Here is a 19,337-nt window from a genome sequence, read left to right as displayed (position 1 = left end):
AAATAGTTAAACATGCTGATTCAACTTAGTGGTCTATAAGGCTTTGCTGCCACTGGGTCCTATGTAAAAGGCTATTAGGTAACAGGTTTTCTGATAACCATCTTAGTGAAAGAGGCTGTCATAGCGTTATAAACGTATAAAGGTACAATACATCCTTCCCCAAGTGGGGCACTATTGAGCTTAGGTTGGCGCCTGCATGTGCTAATCTTGAGTATGCCCTAGCTGTCTTTTGCCTGGTGTGAGTAGGTTGGGTTGGTACTAGAACTTGTGTTAGTGGGTAGGCCAGTACCGATACCGTTAAGGACAACATTTGAAGTATACAATCATATAAGTTCTGCTGGAAACAAAAACTTGTAAACATGTGTCTATAGCTACGACTATGCGCGTATCCATTAATGGGACTTTGTACGATGCCGCACTCAGCATAGGTATGGGTCGACTGCAGTTCTGTCAGGCAGTCCTTTTCACCAGAGTCCCTTTAAACCCCTCCAGTCCTCAGGAGCCTGATGGGTGTTTGGCAGCCCTCTGGGCTTTGAATGTGGTGGGAGCTGAGGCTCCGGGGTTGGCCGGTTGAAACGGTTTAACTGCGGTCATATCCCAGACGTGGGGGGTCGTAGGTCTCCGTGCTGGGGTGATTATTTCCGGTCGTGGTGGCAAGTCTAGTGCCGATAGCACTGAGGTAATTTCGGATGGGTCAGTTATGCGGGTCAAGGCTCCCCCGTGAGTGATGACTAAGCTTCTGGGGAATGCCAATCGATATGGTATGGAGTGTTGGTGGAGTGTTGCTGTTAGAGGTTTGAACAGTCCCCTCCAAGTTAAAGTAGGCTTGGATAGGTCCTGGTAAAAGGATAAATTGGCCGTGTCAAGAGGTGAGTAGTTTTCCCCCTCACTGCCGCCATGATGTTACGTTGGGCTGTTTGCATGTGGAGCTGGAGTATGACATCCCTGGGGTGTCTGCTGGAGCTTTGGCTGCTCTTGGAATGCGGTAGACTGCGTCAATCGTGGCTGCCCCCACTTGTTGTGGTGTAAGTAAGGTGGCGAGGAGTCTCTCAATATAATGTGGGAGGTCAGTCTGTGATACAGTTTCTATGAAGCCTCGAACCTTTATGTTCCGGCTTCTGTGTCGGTCCTCCACCGCGTCTAGGCGGTCTGTAAGAAGGGTCTGGCCACGTCGGAGTTCTGTGTTGTGAGCTTCCAGTTGTTTACATCTGGCGGTGAGGCCTTGCGTGTCCTCCTCCGTGCGCTTAATGCGCCCCTCCAGTGTGTGTAATTCCTCCCGCAGTGTCGCTATATCTGCCGCTAACAGCGTGCGGATGTGTCGGAGTAGGGCTTTAATATCGCCCTTAGTGGAGGGTAGGTCGTTTTCTTCATCTGAGGAGGCGCCGTATAATCCCCCTATGCTGGGGAACTCGTCCAGGTCATCTAGTACCCGCTCCCCCGAGGAGGCCGAGGTCGTGTCGCCCTTGTATTTTGGCGCGAAGGTTTCTGCGGCCTTCGCATGATGGAGGAGCAGGTCTCCGATGTCGCGGGCTCCCGTTGGCTTTGATGCCTTCTGGTGCTTTGCTTTCTTCCCCATCATGTGGTATCTCAGTGCTGGTGAAGATTAGTAGGCTTTTGGGTGATACATTTGCTTTTTGCAGGCTTATTTCAGCGGAGCTCTCGTGGTGCACGTCTGCTTCTGTTGGCTGCTAGCTCCACCCCCCCACATTTACCCATTCTTGCACACACACATCATTGTATTTATCCCTGGGGTCCAGTGGGGATCTTCTATCTGGAGATCTCCTTCCTGCTGCTCACTGCTCCTTTACGCTCGCAGTCTAGTGATGCCGGGTGCTGGAATATGACGCCATATTCCGGCACACAGCATCACTACAGACGGTGTGCGTGAGAGAGCAGTGAGGAGCACGAAGACTGCGCTCCTCCAGTGACCTCTCCGAGTCCTGGCCGGGTAACTTTTAGCAGAGTAGGCACCTGCAATGTGGAGAAAGCAAGTGCCTACTCTGCTTTAACACTAAACATGAACTCATGACTCGCGGGCCGATAAGATGTCCATTGTGGGCCGCATGCAGACCGGGGGCCGCGAGTTTGACATGCTTGCCCTACAGCAATTAGCTGGGCAATCAGGCAGATGATTTTGTTAAAATAAAGCACTCTCTTACAGTAATCTACTCTGTAAAAAGAAAATACAATACACTTGACTATATCCATTAATTTCTCTCTTTATTAACCATTATATTTATTAGTATTTAATTGCTATTTCATCCAAAACCAAATGCCCATCCCTTCTTGGCACTAGTTTCTAAGTAATTTCAAAAGCCTAAATACCATTATTACCCAACCTTATGGTTCTCATTTTATCAACCTTGGAACTGAATACAAAATATTTAGTCCAACCTATCTTATTTTAGCACAATTAATTGTTTAATAAAGAAAAAAAAATCTCCAAAGTAGTGGTCATAATTACAGTTAATGTGATGTATATCAATGCTCATAGACACATAGATCAATTTTAATTACCAATGTTAAGGCACCATTAAATTGGTTCAGTTTATTTTGCATCTCCTATTATGCATTCTTCAGCAAGAACTTGATGCTTCCTCAGAAAGTTTTTTACCAATATATAAAAATTAACAAATAAAAATGGTGATAATAAAAAAGACGAGTCGTTTTCTGTGTAGTGTTTTTATTTTATTAACATACATTTATGTTAGTGTAATCCCCAGTGTTCTTATATAATGATATAGGATTGTACTGACTGAGTCCGTAGATTGGAAAACTGGAGATCATATTGTTATTAGTTCTTCATCCTATGAAGCTCATCATGCTGAATTTGTACAAATACGTGAAGTATATGGCAACGTCTTCAAAATTGGATCAAGTCTACGCTACAGACATACTGGTAAGCAATTAATAATTACTAATAATAATAACTACTATTATTATAAATAACTCCTTGAAATTACTTTGTTAAAGGTTTCCAGAAGTATGCAATTGCCTGAACCTTGTCCCCAAAATATAACATTTTGGGAATGGCCTGGTGATCTAGTGCAGTGATGGCAAACCTATTCCCCGAGTGCCACTGCTGGGTACCATTCAGTAAATACCTGTGTGGTAACAATTAATCAACCTTTTTGCTAATTCTGATATCAGTGCATATAAAGAACTTTACTGATGCAGAAGCAGACTGTAGACATGGAGGGAGGACTCTATATGGAAAGGGCATTTTTTTATGAAGGAAGTGACAGACCATGAGTAAGATAACCAGCACGTTTGTGGATATTAACCTGAGCACTGCTGCTCTACTAAACTATCAGAGATAAAACTGTGCCTTCTCACTCAACACAAAATGCTTTACGCTAGATTATCAAGAGAACAATTTTCCATTTGTTATATATATAGATTTCGATGATGAGCATAGTTGTATCAGGGTTTACATTGTAACATCTCTATCTGACTCAATTTTTCCCTGCAATTCTTCATCATACCACCAGCAATCTGTCAGGCCTGTGTAAGTGTATCTCTTTCCAGTGTGTGCACTAGGCTACCGCCCACATTGCACATCACTAAGACCGGCCATGGCTCAGGTGGTAGTAGAGAAAAAGGTCTGTACATAGGGTGAAGAAAGGTGTAGGAGTAGTACACGCATATAGAAAATGAATTATAGTGAATACTGCCTTAAAGGGAGATATAATGAAAGGGGAACTAAAATTAATAGAGGAAGTAGCACTTTCATAAAGAGTGGGAGCTCATGTAGAAAGTGATGTGAGATCTGTGAATACTGGTGTGATGTAGAGGGCAATGAGAGTGTTCTATTCAGTGGAGGGGACAGGAAACTGACCAGGATTACCGAGATTCTGGAATAAGCAGAATCATAAATAGAGTGAAACATTTAAAGGGACACTCCACTGCCCAAATACAACATTAATAAAAGTCACTGTTTAGTATGGATACCCGAAATTAAACTTGCATGCATGTAATTATGTGTTTTCTCCCCTTATAACCCTGCCCAGACTGTCTGTGTCTATCCATTAACAGACTTCCCAATGCAGCTCAATGAGAAGTTTTTTTTAAGTCAGGTGCTTGAGGTCAGCTGCACTTAGCTAAACCAGGAAGTAACATTACCTCTTGTCTGCTTGAAAGCCAGGAGGTGGAGCCTGGTTAATTTATAAAAGTGCAATTTCTATTGAAATCTGCACTTTTTGCAAAATTAAAAAAATAGGACTCACTTTTCCCACTTATAGCTTTTCAGCAAGCTACAGCACAAAGGCGGAGGTAGCGTTCCTGCTGCTGGGTTGTTTCCCTCCTACGGCCTCCTCCACGTCTCCTGATGTACAGTCCTGTCTCCTGGTGCTCTGGATACTACGCTGACAGACACAGCAAACCTTCTTGCCACAGCTCGTATTGATGTGCCATCTTGGATGAGCTGCACTACCTGAGCCACTTGTGTGGGTTGTAGACTCCGTCTCATGCTACCACTGGGGTGAAAGCACCGCCAGCATTCAAAAGTGACCAAAACATCAGCCAGGAAGCACAGGAACTGAGAAGTGGTCTGTGGTTACCACCTGCAGAACCACTCCTTTATTGGGCGTGTCTTGCCTATAAGGCTACTTGCCTATAATTTCCACCTGTTGTCTACCCCATTTGCACAACAGCATGTGAAATTGATTGTCACTCAGTGTTGCTTCCTAAGTGGACAATTTGATTTCACAGAAGTGTGATTGACTTGGAGTTACATTGTGTTGTTTAAGTGTTCCCTTTATTTTTTTGAGCAGTGTATATTACATACCCATATACATACCCATAGAAACCAACTTGAAGTTCCTGGAGCAATCAATAAAGGAAGGATAAAGCTTTAATAACATTAACACAATATATGTTTCCAATCATCATCCACGCATCCATATCATTCAACACTTGCTGTATCAAATATAAAATAGCAGCAAAGTATCAAAATATCAATTTATAACATATAATACAAACAAGGTACAGCCTAATCAGGGCTAGAATAAAAACCAGACTCCTAATAGACACTGACTGTAAATCTACAATGTATATCACATTTTTAATTTGATGGTTTAATTTAAATAACAATATAAAAGTACAAACCAATATTTCTATTAAACTTCCCTAGGTGGTATCCACAGCAATGAAGAAATCTGGAGGTTCCAACAATCAGCCGAGGTTGGACTCTTGTCTCGCAATGTACAGATTACAGCTGATGTCGCATGTGTCGGCAGAATTGTTGTTGGAGAATTCAAAGTTGACAATGAAAAAAAGTATTTAGGTACCATATGTCATGTATTTATGGTATATTTGCATAATTCTATAAACATTGAATTTTGAAACTTTTTCTATACCTTTATCTTCAACAATATGAACATCATCAACATGTATTTTTTAAATCAGTGGTAGAAAGAGGATCCAGGCACTCTGAGTATCTTCAACTGTATTTATTAGGATAAGTGAGACACCGTAACATTTTGACCCCTGAGAGGGTCTTTGTCAAGCTTCAGGGGTCAAAATGTTGCGGTGTCTCACTTATCCTAAAAAATACAGTTGAAGATACTCGGAGTGCCTGGATCTTCTTTCTACCACTGATATCTACTCACTGGGGCTGGCCCTTGGTTCAGTTTAGCACCTAGATCTTTACGTGACTGGAGTGCGGTTAGTTATTTTTCTCTTTTTGAATGTATTTTTTATAAACATATGATTCCCATCCAGGGCTCTAGTAAGAGCAAAGAGCAATCTAAGATACAATAATTAGCATACATGATTGTCTTTTGAACCAATCTACAACCAAGTGGCTAGGTTGCAACTACCCATCCATCCATCCATCCATCTATCCATACATCCATCAATCCAATCTATCACAGAATACATAATGTGAAAAATTTCCATCAAAACAGGGAAAACCATAATTAGATGAGAGGGCTACAACCTATCCATGGCCCATCAGGCAAAATTTCAGATAGGTGTATCCTGAGGATGTATTCATTATTTATTTTTATTTATTTATTTTTAAACCCCCATTATTTTTTGCCTAGATTAGGTGTTTTTAATAAAACTAGTCAAATTAGCTGTTTAGTAGATAAGTGAGTGCGCTGGGTTTCTATTTTTACTCTACTTATTGGCCCCCAGCAGCACCCCATTTAAGCATGTTTAGGTGAGTGCAGCCAGCCCCTTGTTTTCCCATATATATTTAGGAGTCTAGCCAGCTCCTTGGTTTTGCACCGCCCCCTGTCACAGGTGTCTCATCTCAGGACCCTAGTTAAGCCTTGTACTGCAGAGAACTCGAGATGGAAGGATTTCCCCAAGTGAGTAGCTCATTTAGTAGACAGTTGGCAGTGAGAGTAGGACCTGCCAAAGATGGGGTACATTGACGTTATGCAATGTATGATCATATAGTGTAACTAAACCCCCATTATTTTTTGCATAGATTAGGTGTTTTTAAAAAAAACTAGTCAAATTAGCTGTTTAGTAGATAAGTGAGTGCACTGGATTTCTATTTTTTACTCTACTTATTGGCCCCCAGCAGCACCCCATTTAAGCATGTTTAGGTGAGTGCAGCCAGCCCCTTGTTTTTTTATTTATTTATTTTCTACGTTTCTTTTTGCATTAACTTCATAATTCATATTAAAATGATTAAATATTCATTCTAGGTTGAACTCTGCACAATATTGTTATAGTTGGGGTATCATATCCATCAATTGTGTACTCAAACTGCTGTGGCAGATGCTTAACCCCCCAACATATGTAAACTATACCAAATTTCTTAAAGAAGCACTGTTACAACATTTTGAGTATTACATGAAGATAGAATCTGTATGAACTTCTCCTGTCGATTGTGACAAATGGCAGAGCTTCTGTGTTAAGTTTTGTCACTTTCCAAGTGACCCAATGATGGCTGTGTGAATACGGCACGGGATCACAAGTGTTCGTCTATAGATGGTGCTCATAGAATCCACATAGACTTCATCCCACATAGGACTCCTCCATAGACCTCCATGTTGTGTGTTTAAGTATGAGCAAGAGTACAGCACCAACACAACTCCTGGTGGATTAGAAAAAAAGATGGTGATGACCACAAGGGACTGTTTTATTGTAATACATCTACCCTCTACTGCATACCCGTGCATCTGCGAACCAAGCACGGTTGCCAGAGCTATTTTAATATAAATTGACTGACAAGTATATGTGAGCATCACTATGAAAGATAAAACACATGCATGTATTTAACAATTATCCATCATATAGTCAGTATACTAGTTGGAGTGTTTAATTTTGTCTGGTAAAACTGTATTTCATGACAACATTCTATTCTGTACATGTTGTGTAAGGAATCTGCCTTTAAACACTGTTGTAAAATAATGTATGTATAGTTTTAAATCTAGAAAGAACCATATATGATACAAGAACTGCTTTTAAAGCAACACAAAAAAAAAACTAATTTAACCATATTTAAACACCAATGTTTTCTCTTGGCAGGTACTCTGCAAGTTTCGAATGTTGAAATTTCTAACTTTGGTTCCTCATTGTATTCATCTATAAATTTTTTAAACACATCCCTTCCATCTTCTCTGTTGTCAGTGAGCATTCATCATAGTTGTGGAGGTGGAATCAGGGCACTCAATGGCAGGGATATTGTGCTACGTGGCAATGTGATCTTCAATACTGTTGGACATGGAATTCAACTTGAGGGCCAAAACCACAACCTGACCAATAACCTCCTTGTTTTAATTAAGCAACCAGATCTGCAGCGGGAATGGGTAACTGCAATAAAGATGAATCTTGTCAATGGCTTTTTTCTATCTGGAAATGCAGTAGCTGGTTCAGAACGTATAGGTTTTCATGTCAAAGGACAACTGTGTTCTCTCGATGATCGACTTTCATATGTAAATGTTGCCCACTCCAGTCTTCATGGTCTTCATTTTTACTGGGGTGATGGATTTCAGAACTGTACTAAAATAGCAGGATATGTAGCATACAAAAATTATGACTATGGCCTTATTTTTCATCTGGAAAGCAGTGTAATCATAGAAAATATAATTCTTATGGACAATGTCATTGGCATCTTACCTGTCATCTCCCAGGTATCATCAGAATACAATAGGAAATATATATCTATTCAGAAATCTGTAATAGTTGCAACAAGTCCTGGGTTTGACTGTAGAATGGACAGGATCAAACCTTTGTCTGCTGACGCAACTGCAAGAGACAGAGCACCAAGATCCCCCCTTAGGGGGCGTGTTGGCATTCTATGGCCCACATTTACTGCAAAACCCCAGTATTGGCCGAGTTACACGTGGCACATGCTGGGAATATATGGTGCTGTGCCTGGATTAATGAAATTGCAAGGTTAGTTAAACATGTATTTAACATAAATTGCAAACATTAATATATAATATCTGATTCAATATCTGTACGTGCCTAGATTTTGAGAATCCTGTGTTTTGTATTCATGGAAATATGTCCCACTTAAACAAATACCATGTACATGAGTGAGCACATTTAAAAAAAAAAAAATAGGAGCCTCAATCTTTTAATATAGACAATAAGATCACTTAAAAGATCACACAAATAAATTAATCGTTCTTTTTATTGAGGTCTGAGAACCTTTATTATTTCTCGTTACAGTCCATCGAATTGTGTCAAGAAAACATTAAAACGTCATATACCCTAGATTAAAGATATGTTTTGAATATCTATTTTATACCTGAACAGACTTTCCAACCGTGCGATATCTTCCAGGCATATTGCAGATACATAGTATCCGTATACTTTTCTAAGTAGAATTGTGTTTAATTTTGGTTATGAATTATCATAGAGAAATAGAAATATTTTTTTATGTAATTTGTCACATCTTATAAACATTTCTCAGTAGAATAAGTTAAACTTTATCAATGAGTGCACAGGCTTAAATTATTGTATTAAGTAATAGTAGGATAAAATCAACCATTCATGATGATCATATTCTAGTATTAATGAAACTCTAAATATCTCAGACTTTTGCACCTTTTAAATACATTTAATTTTATAAATGATAATGAAAAAATTGGAAAAAATGAATTAAGTATATATTATTCAACATTGGTTTGTACCATATTTTAGTTTTAATTTCCAAATAAAACTAATATTTTATTAAATGATGTAAAAGTTAATGCTGTTGAGTACTATACCCATTATAAATAATTGTCTACACTGTCTTTATAAAAAATATATAGAATTATTATTACATTATTAGAAATCTGTGATTAAGCTTTTTTTATTGCGTTATAATGATATTGATGTCATAAAGTTATCTAAAATAACATTTTTCCTTTTTTCCTATAGATGTGACTTTTACTGGTTTTATGAAGAGCTGTTACAGTGATGATGTTGATGTATGTTTTATGTCCAATCCTCAAAACATTGGAATAATGTCTCCAATTACAACAGAACGAACCTCAGTACAGAATATGAAATCTGAAAACATGTTTTACTTTCATTCAACAAATAGGTATATCTGCACCTCCATTTTTATCAACCTCTCAGTTACAATATTATAGTACAGTGGGACCTCGGTTTACGAATTTAATGCGTTCTCTGGAACGTTTCTTATTGCGAAAAATTTGTAAACCAAAATGCATTGAAAACCAATTAATCCTTTCTGGAGGTCAGAAAGAAGTAAAAATTAGCTGGCATGGAAACCAACCCACAATGCAGAACACACAATAAAATGCATGCAAACCATGAAGCTCAGCTCCCTACCTTTCCACAGCTTGAGAAATGCACCAAAAAGTCCCAAAACAACTGCATACAATTTCCAGAATGGCTCCAAAACTCGATGCAAAAGCCGCTCCAACACCTCCACACTTGATGCCACATGCCACCCACAGGCTCCAGCATGCAGGGGACAGTGCTATAAACCTCCTAGGTGCAATGCATCCTGGGCAAACTTGCTTTGTATTGCGAAAAAAAATGGTAAACCGAGGTATTATTTTCAATGGATTTTCATTTGTAAACCGAAAATTATGTTAACCGAGGCGTTTGTAAACCGAGGTCCCACTGTATATCGTTTTATCAGATCACCATGGTACAACTTTAATATTTATAAAAGATTGGCATGGATGGTGTATTGTCTTTTACATAATAAAATAAAAACCATTGATTAAACATATATTCCAAATGCCATATATTCATAGATTGTTGGACGTCACATATTACAGGGATATCAGAATTGCAGTGCCCTCTACCAACTCTAGCACACACTCCCACAGATTCATGCTCACATACATACATACATTTGAGCACTGCCAAACACAAACATTCCCTCACAATTTATACTGCTAGACAAATAGAGATTAACACTGGCACACACCTGTTCATGTGCGCAGACACACAGATACATACATGCACACAGATACACAAGAACACACAGATATACACATGAACATAGACTGGATATACACATTGCCACCTACACAAATATATACACACTGACACAAACACAGATACACTCACACTGACACACATACACACATACACAGATCTAAATACATATTTTAGCTTCTCTCCTGTTTCTATAACTTCTGGGTGCAGGAGGGCCGCTTCCCTGGGGACCAGTACGAGCGAACTCGGGTGGTCAACTTTCTAGCTCCTATTCCCTGCATGACACACTGTGTGCTGGGGAAAAGTTATGTGTTATTCTTAGAAATCTATCCCAGAATGAATTGTCGTAATGCTTCATAGTACAAACTCACTGTAATACTATTTCAACTCTTGGTATTTGAATGGTACTATTCACAAACCCATGGAGTCTTCAGTGCATCTTGCTTGTACTCCGATCATGGCATACAGTTTTCCTTAATTTGTTCTTTTTTAGTACAACTCTTTTTAATGATGTAACAATTTTAATATGAAACATAAACAAAACAAAGTGGGGAGCTAAGAATCATTAAAGCAATCCCATCTGTGTCCATACCATGTAAAATATGGGGAAAAATACTCCTGTAACACTAGATGTGTTTCTACACAAAGTTTGTCATGAACTTCCAAGTATGGCACATTAAAAAGAAGAAAAAAAAAACATGAATCTAAAAGGTTGCAATTCATTTAACAAATATGTAACGGATCGCCTGGCACCCCGACTGGGTACCTCGGTTAATGGATGCTCCTAGCGTTTCCTGAGGACTCCAAGCACTGCAGCAGACACCACAACCACTGAATCAGAGAAGCGTATAAATCCTCTCAAGCATATGAATGCTGTAGACAGTTGAAAAGGAAACCATACGAATAGGTTTACACTCCTAGCAGTCAAACTGGAACAGCATACAATAAATCCTCCCCCAATAATGAGACGACACTTCACTTTGAGGGTTAAGCAGGAACTGAGGCTGGCACTCCCAGCCTGGTTTTTATTACAGTTGTTGGAATACAGGTCCGCCCACAGGGAGGGACAAAACAACCAATCAATCGGTACAATACACACAGACACTCCCACACAAAATCCTCCCCTCTGCCTGTAATAGGATTACTGAACACAGTGGGTAATCTCATTATCACAGGCAAAGGAATACAGTTTTATAAAAAATATCACAGGGACCCCAAAACATGCAATAACCCCATATAAAGTATATCCTCAGAACCAGGGGATCTGGGTGAACCACATATACAAAATTCACCCAGATCCATTCAGTAGTTTGGAAGATACAGTTTAATGCAGATTCCGCAGAACATATACAGATTATATAAAAAATAATTACTGTATAATGTGTCCCCTGTCGTATAGTTTAAAACTACTGCACGATGTCTTTGTGTGCCAAATACCGGCGAGATGGCACCGTGTAGAAAAGTCACAACAATGTCTGTGAGTTAAAATGGCCGCCATCCTTTGTTCTCACCATGTGCTCCATCCATTGTTCTCACCATGTGCCTCTGATACATGAAATGGTGGTCACCCAGTAACTCCACAGTATGTCCCCAGATGGTTCTTAAAGGGCCAGTAAGGTCATACATAATCCATTATGCCCAAATATTGTACTTGAAGGGCCATATCTCCCAGGGACGATAATCACAGGGCAGGAGGCGAGCAAGCAGTCCCCTCCAGGAAACTGGGGCAGACTCTAGTGCAGGGTCCAGTCCGCTACATTTCTCCCCTTTACCAACTAGACTAACAGGGTATCTGTCCTCCTGCCGGTCAGTGCCCTGGTTAGTCCAGAAACCCACCCACGAAGCACAAACAGCAGTACAGCCCACCCACAATAAATAGTTACTGCACCTGGATGAAGGAGAAACTTGTTCAGGTCCAGGTGCCTCACCACGGCTGTGTGGGGGACTGGTAGGCTGCCTTGGTGGGTTGCTGAGTGGACAGAGACTAGGGGTACTCTGCCCTGGTGCCAGCGCTACCCCGGAAGTAGCCTGGTTGGAGCCTGGTTGTGGGAGGGGGAGACCGTCAGTCTCCCCTCTGGATACACAGCTCTGTGGCTGGGGGACAGGACCGACCGTCCTTACCCCTTGTGCTGCCAGTGCAGAGACTACGGTCCCATCTGCACTGTTGTGGGGTTTACTGTCTCCCCTTGGTGGGCTTGGCTGCCGCTGGGGAGGGGGAACGAGACCCTTCCCTCCCGGTAAAAGATTCAGCCGCTGGGGAGCAGGACTGACCGCCCGTACTCCCTGTAGCTTGGGCGCAGAGACCACGGTCCCATCTGTGCTGGTGAGGGGCTTAGTGTCTCCCCTTGGTGGGCTAGGCTGCTGCTGGGGAGGGGGAACGAGACTCTCCCCTCCCGGTAAAATATTCTGCAGCTGGGGAGCAGGACTGACCGTCCGTACTCCCTGTAGCTTGGGCGCAGAGACCACGGTCCCATCTGCGCTGGAGAGGGGCTTAGTGTCTCCCCTTGGTGGGCTAGGCTGCCGCTGGGGAGGGGGAACGAGACTCTCCCCTCCCGGTAAAATATTCTGCCGCTGTGGAGCAGCGCTGACCCTCCGTACTCCCTGTAGCTTGGGTGCAGAGACCACGGTCCCATCTGCGCTGGTGAGGGGCTTAGTGTCTCCCCTTGGTGGTTTATGCTTCTGCTGGGGAGAGGGGGTAACCAGCTCCTCTCCCTGAACTGTAGACTGCCGCTGGGGAGAGGGGGTAACAAGCTCCTCTCTCTGAACCGCAGACTGCCGCTGGGGAGAGGGGGTAACAAGCTCCTCTCCCTGAACTGTAGACTGCCGCTGGGGTGAGGAAGTAACAAGTTCCTCTCCCTGAACTGTAGACTGTCGCTGGGGAGGAAGGATGACACCTTCAGCTTTCTGTACCACACACTGCCGCTGGGGAGGAAGGATGGCACCTTCAGCTCCCTGTAACGCACACTGCCGCTGGGGATCTGGGCCGACTGCCCAGCATCCCTGTAGAGCCGGTAGACAGACTGCAGTCCCATCTCCACCTGCCATCTGTGGGTCTTCCCAGGACCTATCCGTGAGGCCCCTCAACATTTGTGAGTAAGGGCCACCTGGCAACTCTGGTTGCTGCTGGGGATCTGGGCGGCTGCCCAACATCCCGGTGGGCCCGGTGGAGAGACCTTGGTCCCATCTCTACCTGCCTGTTGTGGTTCCTCACAGGACCAGTCTATGAGGACCCCCACTTCGGGTTCCTCCCGCCGCCTCAGGGAAAGACGGCTAACCTCCTCGGATGCAGCCTCTACTCGGCTGCTGTAACGCTCCTGCTGCTGAGCATACTTCCTTTCTTTCGCCAGCCAGAATTCTCGGCCCAGCCTTGTGTTTCGCTCGGCCATGACCTGGTTCCAGATCACCCGGTGTGTCTCCATGGGTATATCATCCCCATACTCGGCCACTCGCTGCCTCACCTCGGCCAGCCAATCATCTCCAGAGCCAGAACCTTCCATACTTGTCTGCTCCCAGGGGCGCTGCACGAGTGCTAGCGTTGCCCTCAATTTGTAAATACAAACAGTGTCTTTGAGCTGCTTTACCTCGCACTAGGACGCCATCCCACCGCTTGCCACCAATGTAACGGATCACCTGGCACCCCGACTTGGTACCTCCGTTAATGGATGCTCCTAGCGCTTCCTGAGGACTCCAAGCACTCTGGCAGACACCACAATCACCGAATCTGAGAAGCATATGAATCCTCTCAAGCCTCTGAATGCTGTAGACAGTTGAATAGGAACCATACGAATAGGTTTGCACTCCTAGCAGTCAAACTGGAACAGCATGCAATAAATCCTCCCCCAATAATGAGACGACACTTCACTTTGAGGGTTAAACAGGAACTCTGGACTGGCTCATCCAGCCTGGCTTTTATTTCCATCTCACACATACAGGCCACACCCGGGGGAGGCATAAAATAACCAATAGTAACACGGGTGCAACCCACACATCCCCTCCCCTTGTGAGAGATAATCCACTTAATATACAGTTTAAAACATAACTTTTACACAATATCTATAACTTCAAAACCATACATCACATTCACATACAAATCACATATTCAGACTCAGCATACTTTAAACATAAACACTTCCAAAAATCAGGCAAATCCCTCCAGTGGATCAAAAGTTACACGGAAGTCCTTTTATGACCGACCGCAAGCACATTTCCTTGCCCAAAACAGTTCCATAGATTTGGGCTGTGCGGTCGGTCAATTCCTGGCATAAAAACGGCTAAGTCCCATTCAAAGTGTGCCTGTACTTCGACTTTAGTCGAAGTGTCGAAGTGGAGTTGATGTTAAGGGTCGGCAGTGTTCGAAGTTAAAATGGCCGCCGCCACGTGGTCCTTTGTCCGATACCGGCCACTTCGACGACTTCGACAACTTCGGTAACTTCGACAGCTTCGACAGCTTCGACAGCTTCGACAGCTTCGACTGTGTCCGAAGTGCCATATACAAAAGTACCAATCTGTCCCCAAAGTATTTAAAGGGCTAGGAACAGTATTATACAATCCCCATGCCCAAAAGTAGTTCCCAAAGGGTCAGTATATTATGGTAGCAGTCCATAAGCCCCAATTCAGTCCCTTAAAGGGCAATATCTCCCAGGGACCATAATCACTGGGCAGGAGGCTAGCAACCAGGCTTCTCCAGTTCTCAGTGGCGAGGTTGGTTCCGCCACAAAATATATTTATATCATAGCTGTGTAGCAGCTAATAGGTTAAAAAAAATCCTTTGCGTTAGTCATTTTAAACATTTTTAACTAGGGTTTCTTTCCTTGTGGTAGTTTAAATAACTGCATCTCACATTCTTTTATTATTTGTTGTCTGTCTAAAAAGCCCTAAAATGTATATTTAGAAAAACAAACAAAAAAAAAATAGATTTCAATGAATTCCAAATAGTATGAATTTAGATAATTTCCTTGCATTTTAACAGAGATCCGGAGTGTCCGTTAAGTATGGAATGTTACGGCTTAGGAAGGGTTCTGTTTAAGGATTTGGACGGCGTGTCTCTGAGTCTTCTTCCTCCACCAGTTACAGTGTTTCCAAAATCAGATCTTTCAATTTTGCTACCCTGTCTCAACTCAGGTAGGCACATAAATAATACATTTGAATGGAAGACAATGTTAATTGTTACTTCTAGTAATAGATATGCTCTGTGAAATGTAGTTTTATTTTAATTTAGAACAATAATTAGAGTTATGTTTGAGCTATTTGTTTATTTAAAGCAAAATGTATTCAGTCTATATTAAAGAGGCATTCATCCCTTTGAGACAACAGTCTCATTCTAAAACGTTGGCCTTGAATGAGACAGTTGCCTCGCTCTACAGATAGAAGAAAGCTGGCAAATTCCTAGCTGCTTCTTTTTTCTTATGCTTTCTTCACCCAATCAAAATCCAATCCAAAAATCAATGATATTTAAACTAGAATGTGCGGAGTATGGCAGAATCTGGGCAGGAGTGTGTCAAACATGCAGAGGATGCACAATAGGCAAAATAACATTAACCTGCTACACTAAACTAAATAAGTGCATTGTGCTGGGTTATGGAAAGACCTTTTCTTGATTCAGATAATCATGTTAAAGCCAACTTGCTATACTTTATTAACAAAATGACGATAGACTTGATTGGTCACTCAATGGACCGTGCTCCTGCTGCTGTAAGTCAAAGTTGTAGGTTTCATTGCCATCAATGTCAATACAGCCTTTTTAACCCCTTAAGGACCGGACTTTTTTTGCGATGTTGTACATTTGCGACCAGGCATCTTTTTGACACTGTTGTGGCGTTTGTGTTTAGCTGTAATTTTCCGCTCTCTCATTTACTGTTCCCATACAAATTATATATTGTTTTTTTCAGGACAAAAGGGGCTTTCTTTACATACCATTATTTATATAATCTCATGTAATTTAATTTTAAAAAAATGAAAAAATATGATGAAAAATTGAAAAAAATACATGTTTTTTGACTTTTATGTGAAAAATCTTTTATTCATCTACAAAAGCGAATGAAAAAAACTGCTAAATAGATTCAACATTTTGTCCTGAGTTTAAAAATACCCAGTGTTTACATGCTTTTTGCTATTTTTTTTGCATGTTATAGGGCTATAAGTACAAGTAGGATATTGCGGTTTCAAAACATACATTTTTAAAATGTATCAATAGTGACATTGTAACACTATTATCTGTCATAAATCGCTGAATAACACCCCACATGTACATATTTTTTTTAAATTAGACAACCCAGGGTATTCAATATGGGGTAAGTCCAGACTTTTTTAGTAGCCACTTAGTCGCAAACAATGGCCAAAGTTAGCGTTCATATTTGTTTATGTGTGAAAAAAGTAAAAAACTAAATTGAACGCTAATTTTGGCCAGTGTTTGTGACTAAGTGGTTACTAAAAAAGACTGGACATAACCCAAGGTATTGCAAATGGGGTGTCTTCTTTTGCAAATGGTATGCCATCATGGGGGTAATTCTCATTCCTGGGCTACCATACGCTCTCAAAGGCAACGTAACCAACCTGGCCATTTTCAATGTAAATATTTGACCCATATATTTGACCCTGTAACTTTCAAAAACGCTATAAAACCTGTACATGGGGGGTACTGTTATACTCAGGAGACTTTACTGAACACAAATATTAGTGTTTCAAAACTGGAAAATGTATCACAACAATTATATCATCAGTAAAAGTGCTGTTTGTGTGTGAAAAATGCAAAAAAAGTCACTTTCACTGACAATATCATCGCTGTGATATGTTTTACTGTTTTGAATCACTAATATTTGTGTTCAGCGAAGTCTCCCGAGTAAAACAGTACCCCCCATGTACAGGTTTTAGGGTGTCGTAGAACGTTACAGGGTAAAATACAGTGATAGCAAATTAAATTCTCTGTACTCTCGGCCTGGGTTGGCAGGCAGGTCCCTTAAATTGCAATCAATAAAATAACTTAATTATGTAAAAATATTACATAAATACGCACGTCGAATTTAAATATATATGCATATTTATATATTTGAAGTCTACGTGTATATTTATATAATTATTTATGTAATTTTGTATATGGACATATGAATAGTTCGCATTCTTTTTATTTATTTATATATACATAGATATATATACAATTTCATTCTAAGTGTATTTTGATATAAATATATATATATTAATATCAAAATACAGTTAGAATAAAATTTCGTATAGATATATAATTTTTTTTTAATTTTTATTATTATTTTTAATTTTTTTAATTTAATTTAAATTATTTATTATTCGTATTTTATAATAATATATATATACAATATATATAGTTATTATATATATTATATATATACGTGTGTAAATTAATTATAAGTGTATTTTTATATTAATATATGTACATATTAATATAAAAATACACTTAGCATGACATTATATATATGATATATAGACATATATTATATAGGTATAATATATGTCTATATATCATATATATATACACATATATAATAATATTTTTTTTTTATTAACTATAACTTTAAATTTTTTTTTTATTTTACACTGATTTTACACATGCAGGGAGACTGCCTGTCAGCACAGACAGTCCCCCTGCAGGCAGAGACTAGGACACCTATTGTGACCATGTGGTCGCCCTGTTGGGCGATCACATGGCCACAGGGGACCTAATTCGCCATGGGGAGACTGTCTGGGCTGCAGACAGTCTCCCCACACCGGGAGCACCGCCGATCGCCGCCGGGGGAACGACGGCGATCGGGTAAGTACATTTTAAATTTAGGACGGTTCAGGACCGTCGTCGGTCGGCAAGTGAAAAATGCCGATGACGGTCCTGAACCGTCCAGCGTCCTTAAGGGGTTAACTTCCGGAATCAATATGAGTGCCATTGCACTGGATAATAACACGCAAACAGAACCCATGCACTTGGAAAACTACAAAAGCTAAATATACCTTCTTTTTTAAATACTTTGACGTTGTGATTAATTTCTTCTAGCTGTCTAACTGCCCACACATTCTTGCACGCACCATGAAAAATATCTTCTTTTGTTTTATTCTAGTTTCATTTTTATTTGTTATGTATTTATTATGCAATTAAAACTCGTACTCACACATAACAATATCCAAAAATTCCAACTATTAAACTGTAACCACAAACGGCTCTATACAACACCACACTCACATGGGGTTAATGTGTAATGCTGTGTTGGGAATAATATGCAGACAAGAGGCTATGAATCACATCTTTAAATGGATACTCTATGTCTTGATTGCGAAGAAATGAAAGACAATGCATTCCTTGTCCAATGGTACGAGAACTTCAAACGGGATTCTTTATAAGCTTTTTTTTCTGTGTGCTCCTCAATTCTTCAGGACTGTCAGAGAGCTGGTGTTGCAAATACAACTGGAAGGCTGACAGAAAATTTGTCTGCCTATATCTAAGCGTGAATATGGCATTTTGTTCTAGCTAGAGGGGAAATTGTATTCTCTTTCCTAAGCAATTATAGGCCTCAAAGAACGAAACTAGGTATTGGGTGCTTTAATCTCCACTGATATTTATGTTTGACTGAGACTAGGAAGAATCCGGATGTCACAGCTTTCAAACATAAAATGCTGCAAAGAGTTAGAAAATGTTGTGAAAATAAGAAAGGAATAGGAAAAAGTCTTACAGTGCTATCATTTTCCTATGTCCTCTACCCCTCTATATTGCAAGCTTTCTAAAAGGATGGGAGGTGAAAGCAGTATTTAAGTGAATCACTGACAGGGAGCCTGGGCTTCCACTATAGCTGTGAAGATTGGACTTGTTATTCTGATAGAGTGCATTGAGTGTAGGCATGGAGCAAGCGAAGCTCATCCACTCATTGCCATGGTCCCATCATTAATGGAGCTACTAATCTCTAAATGTATTATTAGATGTAAAGGGATTACAGGTCCTTACTAATGACAGGTTT

The 19,337-nt window shown here is 40.7% G+C and overlaps 1 protein-coding gene across 1 annotated transcript in view; it reads left to right on the top strand.

Annotated features, from left to right (window-relative positions):
• PKHD1 (PKHD1 ciliary IPT domain containing fibrocystin/polyductin) overlaps positions 1–19,337 on the top strand; it is a 557,030-nt gene that overhangs the window by 396,358 nt on the left and 141,335 nt on the right. Inside the window, exons 54-58 of the mRNA XM_063441645.1 lie at positions 2,745–2,899; positions 5,132–5,284; positions 7,486–8,355; positions 9,331–9,496; positions 15,338–15,489. Of these exons, the coding sequence (XP_063297715.1) occupies positions 2,745–2,899; positions 5,132–5,284; positions 7,486–8,355; positions 9,331–9,496; positions 15,338–15,489 (1,496 nt within the window). The remainder of the gene's footprint in view (positions 1–2,744; positions 2,900–5,131; positions 5,285–7,485; positions 8,356–9,330; positions 9,497–15,337; positions 15,490–19,337) is intronic.

Source organism: Pelobates fuscus, chromosome 2, assembly GCF_036172605.1.
Source record: "Pelobates fuscus isolate aPelFus1 chromosome 2, aPelFus1.pri, whole genome shotgun sequence".
NCBI lineage: Eukaryota > Metazoa > Chordata > Amphibia > Anura > Pelobatidae > Pelobates > Pelobates fuscus.
Note: the sequence above shows the minus strand (reverse complement) of the source record. Positions and strands in the feature narration are given on the sequence as shown.